This window comes from Ahaetulla prasina, chromosome 2 (assembly GCF_028640845.1).
Source record: "Ahaetulla prasina isolate Xishuangbanna chromosome 2, ASM2864084v1, whole genome shotgun sequence".
In the NCBI taxonomy this organism is placed as follows: Eukaryota; Metazoa; Chordata; class Lepidosauria; order Squamata; family Colubridae; genus Ahaetulla; species Ahaetulla prasina.
In genome coordinates, this window is record NC_080540.1 from 31,754,367 (window position 1) to 31,767,381 (window position 13,015).

At 37.6% G+C, this 13,015-nt stretch overlaps 1 protein-coding gene across 4 annotated transcripts in view; it reads left to right on the forward strand.

Moving 5' to 3' along the window:
- PXK (PX domain containing serine/threonine kinase like) overlaps positions 1-13,015 on the forward strand; it is a 53,817-nt gene that overhangs the window by 12,360 nt on the left and 28,442 nt on the right. For all 4 annotated transcript variants that reach the window (XM_058166942.1, XM_058166943.1, XM_058166940.1 and 1 more), the window contains exons 2-6: positions 417-467; positions 5,393-5,440; positions 9,899-10,085; positions 11,219-11,296; positions 12,459-12,532. In XM_058166942.1, coding sequence (XP_058022925.1) covers positions 417-467; positions 5,393-5,440; positions 9,899-10,085; positions 11,219-11,296; positions 12,459-12,532 — 438 coding nt within the window. The remainder of the gene's footprint in view (positions 1-416; positions 468-5,392; positions 5,441-9,898; positions 10,086-11,218; positions 11,297-12,458; positions 12,533-13,015) is intronic.

Here is a 13,015-nt window from a genome sequence, read left to right on the forward strand (position 1 = left end):
TGCAACCCAGGGTCTTGTGGAGTTGGTTATTCAATAGATGAATAGAAATGAATATATTGAGGTCACATGGAACCATAAATTATCATTAGATCTTTGGTAACACTTTTCCTTCAAAAATAGATAGGAAGAGTATGAATTATTATTTGCTTAATTATCTGTTTAACAAGAGAAGAAATGAAATAAAACATGCCCTAATAAACTAGTACAGAGAAGCGAACAGGTTGCAAGATGGGCCTCTAATGTTAACATTGAAAAATATATAGTTGTCTAGATCCCAAGTTCAGGGCTGTAGAGGCTTTTAAAGGTCCCTGTTTGTCTTAATCCATTCATACACTGAAATTATTTTAAAAGCAGTAATGCATTTCATTTGACCGATCATATAACATGTTATATGTTAATTGTGTTCTAATTTCTAGGAATATATTATTCGTGTACAAAGAGGGATTTCAATGGAAAACAGCTGGCAGGTAACTTCTTGAATTCTTAATATAAATTATAACTGATTTTTTCCAACTGAACTATGATAATACAGTATTTTTACCATATAACTTCAGATTTTAAAAAATCATTTGGTATAAATAATTTTTGAATGAAAGAATTTGTCAGGTAAGATCAGAGCTTGGTTCATTATTTCTGCTTTCTCGTTCCCACATTCAGTCTTCTTTGGCCATAACTTAGTTGGTTCATGTTAAATCATCACTAGTTTTTAGGTAACTTTAAAGTAATTAAGACCAGTAAAGCGAAAGTCTATTACAGATAGCCCTTGACTTACTAACACAATGGAGCTTGGAGTTTGGCCATTAAGTCATTGTGGTCATAAAATCAAGGCATCATGTGACCAAATTTGATTTTAGGATGATTTTAACAATGGTCATAAAGAAAGTCACTATGATTGTTAAATAAACCACATGGTTGTTAAACGAATCCAGCAATGGTGGAAAATTCAAATTTTTTTACTACCAGTTCTGTGGGCGTGGCTTGGTGGGCGTGGCAGGGGAAGGATACTGCAAAATCTCCATTCCCATCCCACTCTGGGGCCAGCCAGAGGTGGTATTTGTCGGTTCTTCGAACAACTCAAAATTTCCACTACCAGTTCTCCAGAACCTATCAGAACCTGCCGAATAGCACCCCTGGAATCCAGTATATCCAATGGGCACAGAAGAGCAGAAAAGAAATTGCAATCATATGATTGCAGGACATTGCAACCAATGTAAATGTGAGGCGGTTGCCAAGTGCCTGAAATGTGACAGGTTGTAACTGTTTTAAAAGCCTGTCATAACTTCCAGTGGTTGTTAAGTGACCACCGGTTGTAAACTGAGGCCTACCTGTATAGATTCTCCTCCCCCTGATCTTCTTAAAATTGGAATAAGAGCCCCAGTGCCTATGAGATAAACTGAATTCTGTTCCTTAGTGTTAAACTTACACTTTCATAAGATCTTTTTTCTGTGGTTTGCTAGTAATACAGATACTCTGTTTTAAAGAGTAATGAAGCTAACTCCAGGACATGACCAGCTAACAATTATTTCATTACTCCTGTCCTCTCTCAGTAGCGGCCTACTGTAGTCCAGACTACAGTAGGCTGCAAACAGAACCAGGACCAGCAGATAATGGCAGAATAAGAGCCCTTCCAAAAGTTTTATTTAAAATAAAAGTCCTCTCACCTAATGAATGTGAACAGTAGCCAGATTCTTTGCAATGTCTGCCTTGAAGAAAGTAGGTTGGTACTACCTGAGCCTGAGTCTTACCAATCTAGCATGCGATGAATAGGAATCTCTGTGCTATTAGTAGGTGATCTTTTCACCTGCTGCTGTAGGAGAAAGGCAACATTAATCATCTTTCTCTTCTTTTGTTTTTTTTTTTTATTATTTGCATTTACCGTATATACTCGAATATAAGCCGATCCGAGTATAAGCCGAGGTCCCCAATTTTACCCCAAAAACTGGGGTAAACTGGGGACTCGAGTATAAGCCGAGGGTGGGAAATGAGGCACCTACCGGTTGGGGAAACCCTCCCTCCCTCAGCTGAGAAGGCTGGCGGCTCCCCCGCCCCGCCCTCTCACTGCACCGTCCGGTAAAATGTGAAAAAAAGAAAAAAAAAACTCGAGTATAAGCCGTATATACTCGAGTATAAGCCGAGGGGCTTAAAAAAAAACAAAACTCGAGTATAAGCCGTATAGACCCGAGTATAAGCCGAGGGGGCGTTTTTCAGCACAAAAAACGTGCTGAAAAACTCGGCTTATACTCGAGTATATACGGTATATCCCGCCCTTCTCCGAAGACTCAGGGCGGCTTACACTATGTCAAGCAATAGTCTTCATCCATTTGTATATTATATTATATTATATTATATTATATTATATTATATTATATTATATTATATTATATTATATTATATTATATTATATTATATTATATTATATTATATTATATTATATTATATTATATTATATTATATTATATTATATTATATTATATTATATTATATTATATTATATTCAAAGTCAACTTTTCAAGTGTCTTTAAAAACGGTTGCTTTTCTCTTGTGAAAAACTCATCCATTAAATGCTAACTATTGGAGAAGATCCAGTAACTCTTTGTTTTTAAATTATTTGTAAAGCTGGCAGGTTATAATGAATCGCTAGTCACTTGCATCCAGAACAGCCCCGAGCAAGAATTATAAGGCTGTATAATTCTTATTTATGATATTGATCATAATAATAATAATAATAATAATAATAATATTTTAATTTGTATACCGCCCTTCTCCCGAAGGACTCAGGGCGGTGAACAGGCAGATAAAATATAAATACACACAATAATTTAAAAACAACCCTTAAAAAACTAATTTAAATGCCCAAAACGTTAAAAAACATACTCCCCTATAAAATAACACAATTTTAAAAACCCATCCAATAAAAATAAAAATCAGGCTAGTCCAGACATGTAGTGTATCAAAGACATGTAGTGTACTTGACTGACACAGATACAAAGAAGAAATGGTTTTATAGCTGATAAGAGGAGGAGATGGAGTTAGGAAAAGATGTATCGCCCTCGGGGAGAGACCCAATAGCTTTATCCTTTGAAATGTCAGCCTGTGATATGGGAGAATGCCAAAGTTTTCGATGTTGTTTTAAGAAGCTGGTCCTGTATTTCATTTCAGAAGGACAGAGAGTGCTGCTAATTAGCATCCTTGCAAACATTAGCTGTTCCAGAGGCACAGATTCCATAGGAGAAAGAAATATTTTTATTACCCATAAAGAGCCCTGCTGGATTAGATCACAATCTCAGTTAGTCTAGCGTTCTTTGCGAAGGGCCAGATATATTTGAGGTCACAAGTCACAATGTTGCCAGACACTCCAAATTTTCCTTTTGATATTCCTACCCATGAGAGAAGATTTCAGGCATGTGCTAACTTATGGTTCTTAAGCAGGGGTGCTATTCAGCAGGTTCTGACATGTTCTAGAGAACCGGTAGTGGAAATTTTGAGCAGTTCGAAGAACCGGGAAATACCACCTCTGGCAGGCCCCAGAGTGGGGTGGGAACGGAGATTTTGCAATATCCTTCCCCCACGAGTGGGGAGGGAATGGGGATTTTGCAGTATCCTTCCCCTGGAGTTTGGTGGGAATGGAGATTTTTTTGTTTTTTTGTTTACATTTATACCCCGCCCTTCTCCGAAGACTCAGGGCAGCTTACAGTGTATAAGGCAATAGTCTCATTCTATTTGTATATTTTTACAAAGTCAACTTATTGCCCCCCCAACAATCTGGGTCCTCATTTTACCTACCTTATAAAGGATGGAAGGCTGAGTCAACCTTGGGCCGGGCTTGAACCTGCAGTAATTGCAGGCTTTGTGTTCTTAATAACAGGCTTTACCAGCCTGCGCTATTCACCGGCCCTTTTGCAGTATCCTTCCCCTGCCACGCCCACCAAGTCACGCCCACAGAACCAGTAGTAAAAAAATTTGAATTCCACCACTGTTCTTAAGATAGTAAACAGCTACTGGTATTAATATTAGGAATCATTGATAGTCTAATCTAAAGAGTGATGGTTAGAATGCAGTATTGCAGTCTACGTCTGTTGATCAGTTGCTGCTAGCAGTTTGTTAGTTCGGGCCTCACCAGGCTCAAGGTTGACTCAGCCTTCCATCCTTCCAAGGACCCAGATTGTTGGGGGCAATAGGCTGACTCTGTAAACCGCTTAGAGGGCTGTGAAGCACTGTGAAGAGGTATATAAGTCTAAGTGCTAATCTACCAGGACCCTATCCAGTCATCTTTTAATATTATCCATATTAACTACCGTAACACAATTACTGGCAGTGAATTCCTCAAATTAACTGTCTATTGTCTGAACAAGTTCTTGCTCCTATTGGTCCTGAATTCTCATACAATTTTAGTTTAAATGATCTCAGGTTTTAGCTGTACTGTATGAGAGAATAAGGGACACGGTGGCTCAGTGGCTAAGACGCTGAGCTTGTCGATCAAAAGGTCAGCAGTTCAGCAGTTCGAATCCCTAGTGCCACGTAGCGGGGGAGCTCCTATTACTTGTCCCAGCTTCTGCCAACCTAGCAGTTCGAAAGCACGTAAAAAATGCAAGTAGAAAAATAGGGAGCACCTTTGATGGGAAAGTAACAGCAGTTTTGCAGTATCCTTCCCCTGCCACGCCCACCAAGCCACGCCACACCCACCAAGCCACGCCCACAGAACCGGTAGTAAAAAAATTAGGATTTCACCACTGTGCGAGGGGAACCTTTACCTTTACCTTATGAGAGAATGAAGAAAAAGTCTATTATCCAAAACATACCTACCGTATATACTCGAATATAAGCCGATCCGAGTATAAGCCGAGGTACCCAATTTTACCCCAAAAAACTGGGGTAAACTGGGGACTCGAGTATAAGCCGAGGGTGGGAAATGAGGCAGCTACCGGTCGGGGAACCCCTCCCTCAGCCGAGAAGGCTGGCGGCTCCCCCGCCCCGCCCTCTCACTGCACCGGCAGGGCTTCCCCGCGCTAATGCAAAAGCCCGCCAAGTTTGCGCCATCCGGTATAATGTGAAAAAAAGAAGAAAAAAAAAACCTCGAGTATAAGCCGTATATACTCGAGTATAAGCCGAGGGGACGTTTTTCAGCACAAAAAACGTGCTGAAAAACTCGGCTTATACTCGAGTATATACGGTAATTTTAAATACCTGTATCATGCTGCCCCTTACTTCCCTATGTTCCAGGCAAAAGACCCAAGTTTATAAATGCAGGTGGGAATAATTATTCATTATTCATGTTCCAAACGTGGGCCAGTAGTAGAATTTTAAACCAATGTCTGAATTACACATTAGATGAGATGTACAGTAAAGTGTATTTGAATGAGTTGCACCCAACTAAAAAAATATTCTTTTGCAGATTATACGAAGATACAGTGATTTTGATTTGCTGAATAACACTTTGCAGGTAAATTAGTTTTCTTTTTATGTAAAACTTGTTTTTAAATTTTTGATTTGTATACGGTAGCTGTTCACTCAAATGTTTTTACATTAATTTGTGATTAAATTTTCTGATAGAAATCTGCATTTTAAGTAAGTAAACATGCATACGTTTTAAATATCTGTTTCAAAATTATCTCATAACAGATACTTATATAATCAGGATTAACTGTTGGGGAGACGAGAACTGTTTGAGAAAATTGAAAACAAAATGAGAAATCTAGCGGCTAGCTGAGTGATTAAGCCAGGCAATAGATATTAGAACAATCTATAAGTGATTACGGAAGAGTAAAATCTGAACGTGGGAAAGTTGCAAGTGTTGACACTCAATAATTTAACTTAGAGGCTCCTCTCGTTCACTTCTACAAAAGCAAATGTCATATTGATCTTTTAATATGAAGTCCTGACATGCAGTGTAAAGAACTATTTTATCAATTTTGAAAGGCCTTTCTGAATGGTGCTATTTATTGTGCAGTGAAATAGTGTCCTTTTGCTTTTTAAACACTGCAGTAATTGTGTGTTTTTACTTTCCAGGACACTGCTTTCTTTTAGTGTGTGTGGGAAAATAGCAGAGAGAGGCTGTATATTAAAGTGTCTAGTGGTTTGCAGGCAGAAGAAGGAAGTTGGTAGCTACATTATAGTTATTTTCAACAATTCCCTTGCTGCCACTGGTGCTTTGTCAGATACTAATAGCGGAAGAATTGTGTTAATGTGGTTTCATTCACTGACCCTGCTATACATACTAGTGGAAATGTACATTACTAGTCTGTGTCCATTCTCAGTGTATGCTGGACTAAAAATATGTTGAATTTCGAAAAAGGATACATTTTTCAGGTCTAATTTGTGAAGCGTCAAAGAACTCTATTAATGGACAGTATAAGAAATATATGGCAAATATAAAAGTGAAAGATTATATGTAAGCAATTTTATATTGTTATGGTGGGAATCTGAGAGACCATTAGATACTGGAGGCTTTTATTTCCATGCATGTCCTTTCATAGTGGTGGCAGGTCATTTATTGTTGCTTACACTATTCTGAAACTAATGGCTTTCAAGTAACAAGATAAATCTACAGGACTAGAAGCTTAATATAATTTATGTCACTTCTCGAACTGACTGACTGACTTAAATTCATTGTTTCCATGGGAAGGTAAAAATTTCAACAAGTGAGAAGAATTTTTTTTTTTATCCTGCCACCTTCCTCTTTGGTTGTAATGAATGAGCAAGACACTAGATATATTATTCTAGAAATCAATATTTTTTCTGCATTGACATCAGTAAACAATTTCCTTTAAAATAACTTCCTCCAGCACTGAGTACAGTTTGTTTTTTAGATTGTTCCTAAATTCAAGGATAATTATGCTGTTACACAACAATACTGCAATTGCATGTCCGGCTTGGTAATTATTGCTACACCACTTTTTGGGATAAAGGTTGTGTAACACACAGCAGACATGATAGCATGGACTTAATACATTAACAGATTCTCCTGTGGGATGTGTAGTGATGGCTCTGAATCCTGTCTCTGTAATACATTCCTGCTTTTTCTGACCAACACAGGCATCCTGGAAGTTAATCATTCCAGCTTTGTTCAGACTTAGATAAATATAACAGAAATATAAAGCATTTCCTCAGCTAGCTTCAGCAGAATTTCTTGTTATTTCAAAACTGTTGAAATGCATTAATCAAATGTATGATTTCCTTTCCTGAGAATGAATGAGTTCAGTGAGAGTTTCTGTAAAAAAACATTCCTCAGATAAAGGGAAGAAACAGTTCTGCTGTGCTCACAAAAGCTCTGAACTTTCCTTCCTGTTTCTGTATGAACTGATAATCTAGGTTGTTTTTTTATCCTTTTTCTTTTCTTTTTTGTTTTTGAAAAGAAATGGCTGTTTCTGAAAATAATTAAGTGTTCCTCGGGACCCCCACAACACCCTAATTTCCACCCCCCAATCCTTTGCATCTTGAGGACACCTTTTTGTACATCAATATCAAAAAAAACCTTCCATCCCACCATAAATATTAATTTTGTGTTATGTGCTATCAGTGAAGTTATTCCCCATATTTTATCACAACAAATGACTTACCGTATATACTCGAATATAAGCCGATCCGAGTATAAGCCGAGGTCCCCAATTTTACCCCAAAAAACTGGGGTAAACTGGGGACTCGAGTATAAGCCGAGGGAGGGAAATGAGGCAGCTACCGGTCAGGGAAAGCCTCCCTCCCTCAGCCGAGAAGGCTGGCGGCTCCCCCGTCCCGCCCTCTCACTGCACCGGCAGGGCTTCCCCGCGCTAATGCAAAAGCCCGCCAAGTTTGCACCATCCGGTATAATGTGAAAAAAAGAAGAAAAAAAAAAACTCGAGTATAAGCCGTATATACTCGAGTATAAGCCGAGGGGACGTTTTTCAGCACAAAAACCGTGCTGAAAAACTCGGCTTATACTCGAGTATATACGGTAAGTGTTAAGTGGTTTTTAAAATGTAGATTTATTAAAAATTTGGAGGATTGTAACAACAAAAATATAGGGACGCAGTGGCTCAGGGGCTAAGACAGCTGAGCTTGTCGATCGAAAGGTCGGCAGTTCGGTGGTTCGAATCCGTAGTGCTGCCGTGTAACGGGATGAGCTCCCGTTACTTGTCCCAGCTTCTGCCAACCTAGCAGTTTCGAAAGCACGTAAAAATGCAAGTAGAAAAAATAGGGACCATCTTTGGTGGGAAGGTAACAACGTTCCATGCGCCTTTGGCGTTGAGTCATGCTGGCCACATGACCACGGAGACGTCTTTGGACAGCGCTTTGAAACGGAGATGAGCACCGTCCCCTAGAGTCGGCAACGACTAGCACGTATGTGCGAGGGGAACCTTTACCTTTACCTAACAACAAAAATATAAACAAACCAAAACAGTACACTACTAAAGAAATAAAAAGGGACCATAAAATATAGATCCTTTTCATTTCTATTAGCATTGAACTAATTAATATTGAATCAGTTCTTTAGTATATTATTACAGTTAGACTATATAAAATAATTGCTCCATCTTTTCATTTTTAATATATCTATACATTTCCAAAATTGATAGACATCTTTTGAATCTATTCTGTAACATCTGGGTTGTAAATTAGTTCTCTATAGGATACAAAATGATTTGTATAGTATACAAAATGAGTTATTTCACATGTTTAGTTTAATTCAGTAATCACATCTACATCTTTAACTGCTATGCTGTTTTCTGAATTATGTTAATGTATATAATGACTTGGAGTCAAAAAAGAGCTAAAAAGGCAGACGAGTTAACGATAATAGAAGTACGTCACAATAAAAAATCATTTTTCCTAGAACTAGAAGTTCTAAGATCTTTAAATGTTTCCTCTTAATATGAAAAAATGAATCAGACATGGAAATACTTTTGAAAGCTTTTCTATAGTTTCTGCTAAAGAAATAGAGAATGCTGACATGCATAGACTATCTTCATTCCACTTTTTTTTTTTTCAAAAACCAAGACTTTGACCAAAAGTTGCCATACTGCGTCATTTGCTTTACATGATATAGTTTGTTCTGGAGACATAGAACCATCAGAGTATATTTAGGAACGTAACTTTCCTTTGCTATTAAAACTGCCATTTTATTGCTAATGAATTAATATAAATTTTTAATCAGAAGCCGTTATTCTTTGTGGGGCAAGTGAGAGTCTTTGACCCTCTTATGTTGCTGAACTACAATTCTCAGCATCCTTCACTATTGTTAAGATGGTTAGACCTGTTGAAAGTTACAGATAGTCCTTGATTTACAACCACAATTGAGCCCCAAATTTCTGTTGCTAAGATGTTAAGTGAATTTTGCTAAATTTTATGACCTTTCTTGCCACAATTGTTAAGCGGAATCATTGCACTTGTTAGGCTAGTAACACAGTTGTTAAACTAATCTGGCTTCTCCATTGACTTTACTTGTCAGAATGTCGCAAAAGGTGATTAAATAACCCAGGGATACTGTATCCATCATAAATATGAACCACTTGCCAATCATTCAAATGTTGATCACGTGATTATGGGGATGCTGCAGTGGTCATAAGTGTGATAAATGGTCATAAGTCACTTTTTTCAGTGCCATTGTAACTTTGAATGGGTACTAAACCATAAGTTAAGGACTATCAGTATAGCTTCTTTGGTAATCATGGTAAGTTGTCTGAAACCATGATTTGCTGTAAGTTTGGTTCATTGAATGAGCCACAGAGGCTTAACTTACATTTAAGCTAGAAACTACCAGAAAAACTATGCTAGTGTATTGCAATAAACCAGCAAACCATCATATGGTTTTTGCAGTGTATGAATCCAGTCAATACTTTCGTGGTATTGGTTGCATTTTTTATTGCAGATGTAATGAAGGTATTTTGTACTAGTAGTTTTCACTCGGCCTGTTCTTCTTTTTAAGATTTCTGCTCTTAGCCTACCTCTTCCTCCCAAAAAATTGATTGGAAATATGGACCGTGAATTCATTGCTGAAAGACAGAAGGGCCTTCAGAACTATCTCAATGTGATTACTTCGAATCATATCCTATCCAACTGTGAACTAGTAAAAAAATTTTTGGATCCAAACAACTATTCTATTAATTACACTGGTAAGAAGACAAATTTGAAAATCATTTATTGAAAAATCAAATATTTCAAATAGCCAGCACAGGATTTCACATATTTCCTCTCTTTTCTCCGAAAGAGTGCATGACTTTAGCAATAGTTCTGTGCATATCTGAAACTAATGAAGTGAAAATATGTCAGTTCTGTCAGCTCATGGAATTGCCAGCACTATAGACGTGATGTCCTTTGTTGGTCTATTTTATTAAAGCGTTTCACAGCTCAAGGATTTCTCCCCCACTGAGCATTTCTTTCATGTTCAAAGATGAAACACCTGAACGCAGTAGGATGACCTGAGAGTGGAATGCTGCCCGTGGCTTTTGAATTTCCTGGACTCCCTTGTGATTTTGGCTTCAGTGTTTATTCATGGAATGTTATCATTACTGAACTCCATGCTGGCAAATCATACGAAAGGAAATTTAGTGAATAGCATATATTCCAAGGCAGATAAGACGTTATCGTTGCATTTGATTTTAACGTGTCCTCCTTTCAAAAAATAATATTTTATTATTTATTTATTTATTTATTTAAATTTGTATACCGCCCTTCTCCCGAAGGACTCAGGGCGGTTCACAGCCAATAATTGGAAACTGTTGTAGAATATCTTGCTGTATCTCATGCAGGATTTTCTGCACCTGGATTCTGTATATCTGTAAATATGTCTCTCAATTTACAATGTTTCTCACTTCTTTACATGGATGGTCGGGGGGGGCGGGAGGGGGAGCCCTTACATATTAATTCACTGAACCAGCATGATAGAAAACAGGTGTTACCTTAGAGAAATACAGGAATATAAAAAATACACAAATATTTTCTCGAGATCTCATACATGCCTATGTACAAAATCCAGGGGTTTTTTGGCCAAACAAATTATACATTCCTTTTCTAGTATTTTGCATTGATGAAGTTGGAAAAATACGTTATGATGCCTTCATCCATATTGTTTGAAAATTATTCCTATATCATGTTGTTTGTAGATATACTTTCCAATTTTAGTTTAACCTGGAGATAACTTACTGTTGAATGTTGACACACAGATACAATTTTAAAGTCGAAATGAACTTTACTGTAGGCATTTGTCAATATTGATAGAACATCTTTGCAACCCCTCTCTCTGCAGAAATTGCCTTACAGCACGTTTCAATGTTTTTTCGGTCGGAACCAAAGTGGGAAGTGGTAGAACCGTTAAAAGATATTGGTAAGAACATTAGTTTTATTAGATATATAATATTTGTTATATATCACAGGCATCAGAATATGTTGTTGCTCTGTCCACCTCTGTATTGTGTTGTATTGTAGATTGTTTTGTAAGCAAACATAGGGAGCAAACTTTGATGCAGTTTCCTGATTGTTAGAATCAAGATTCTGCTGTCATTCTGTTTATCTTACAGATCCCTACTGTGTGGACTCCACTCCACCTTTAGGCTTGGGGGGGGGGGGGGCGACCACGACGACAAAGGATTTAAATCCCCTAATTATCTATCCTCCCTACTCCCACCAAGCAGAGTCCTGATCTATAAAACAAATAATTTACAAATTGCTGTGTTTTTTGTTTCTTGCTTGGACCTTAAGTCAAAGGGTCTTTCCAGTCTTAAAATCCTAGTAACTGGAAATGCCAAGTTTTGTCTGGATCCTTATCACATACTATGTTACTGAATGTTAAGCTTTGCACCGTATTTTAAAACAGCAGCTCTCCTTCTTTTTATCTTGGAATGTGCCTTCTTGAATTGTACAATCATTAAAAAATTAATATGTTTTTTGAATGCTACTACAGGTAGTCCTCAACTTACAACAGTTCATTTAGTGACCGTTCAAAGTTACAGCAGCACTGAAAAAAGTGACTTATGACCGCTTTTCACACTTACGATCATTGCAGCATCCCCGTGGTCACGTTATCAAAATTCAGATGCTTGGCAACTGACTCATATTTATGACGAGTGTCCCGGTGTCACGTGATCACCTTTTGCAATCTTCTGACAAGCAAAGTCAAAGGGGAACCCAGATTCACTTAACAGCCATGTTACTAACTTAACAACTGCAGTGATTCACTTAACAACTGTGGCAAGAAAGGTCGTAAAAATGGGACAAAGCTCACTTAACAACTGTCTCACTTAGCAACAGAAAGTTTGAACAATTGGTTCGTAAGTCGAGAACTACCTGTATTGTAAAATGCTTCTCTTTCTTGCTCTCTCCTTCTCCCTCTCCCTCCTTCCCTCCCCCTCTCTCTATTTCTCTCTCTCTCTTTCTCTTTTGTATGCCCCCCCCCACCCTCCCGGCATCTCACAAGAGCTTTACATTGCATGATGTAAAGCAGTTACAACTCATTTTAATTTATTTTGATGAATTATATGGTTTTTCAGGCTGGAGGATACGAAAGAAGTATTTCTTAATGAAGATTAAAAATCAACCAAAGGAGCGACTAGTGCTAAGTTGGGTTAGTTTGTTTTTTGTGTGTGTTTGTGGGGGGGGGGGGCATTATCTCTTACCAAAATTGCAGCATTGATTTTTGCTTAATGTGCATGAGACTAACTTTTAAAGAAAACTCTGAGCACTGTCTCTAAAGTTAAGCAACTACTGTGCTATTATAAAGAGTTTAGTGAGGACCTTAGGGAAAATATGGAATAGTGGTTATAAAGGCACTTAGAGAACAATTGCATAGTCTAGAGAGCCAAGCAAACATGAGAAAGAAACTCAAAATAGATCCATTTTTATTTTCTTTAGTATAAGATAGAAGAGAAACTAGGACAGGCTTTCAAGAGTCTATTATTATATCTTACAACGATAAAATAGCATTCTTGGTATCCCTGCAAGGTCTGTTTCTTGACCTGGCTTATCTTGAAGAGTTGATTTTTGTAAAACGATATTAATCGGCAGAGAGACTAGACAACATATTCAGCAAGTGTATAATTTGTATAGT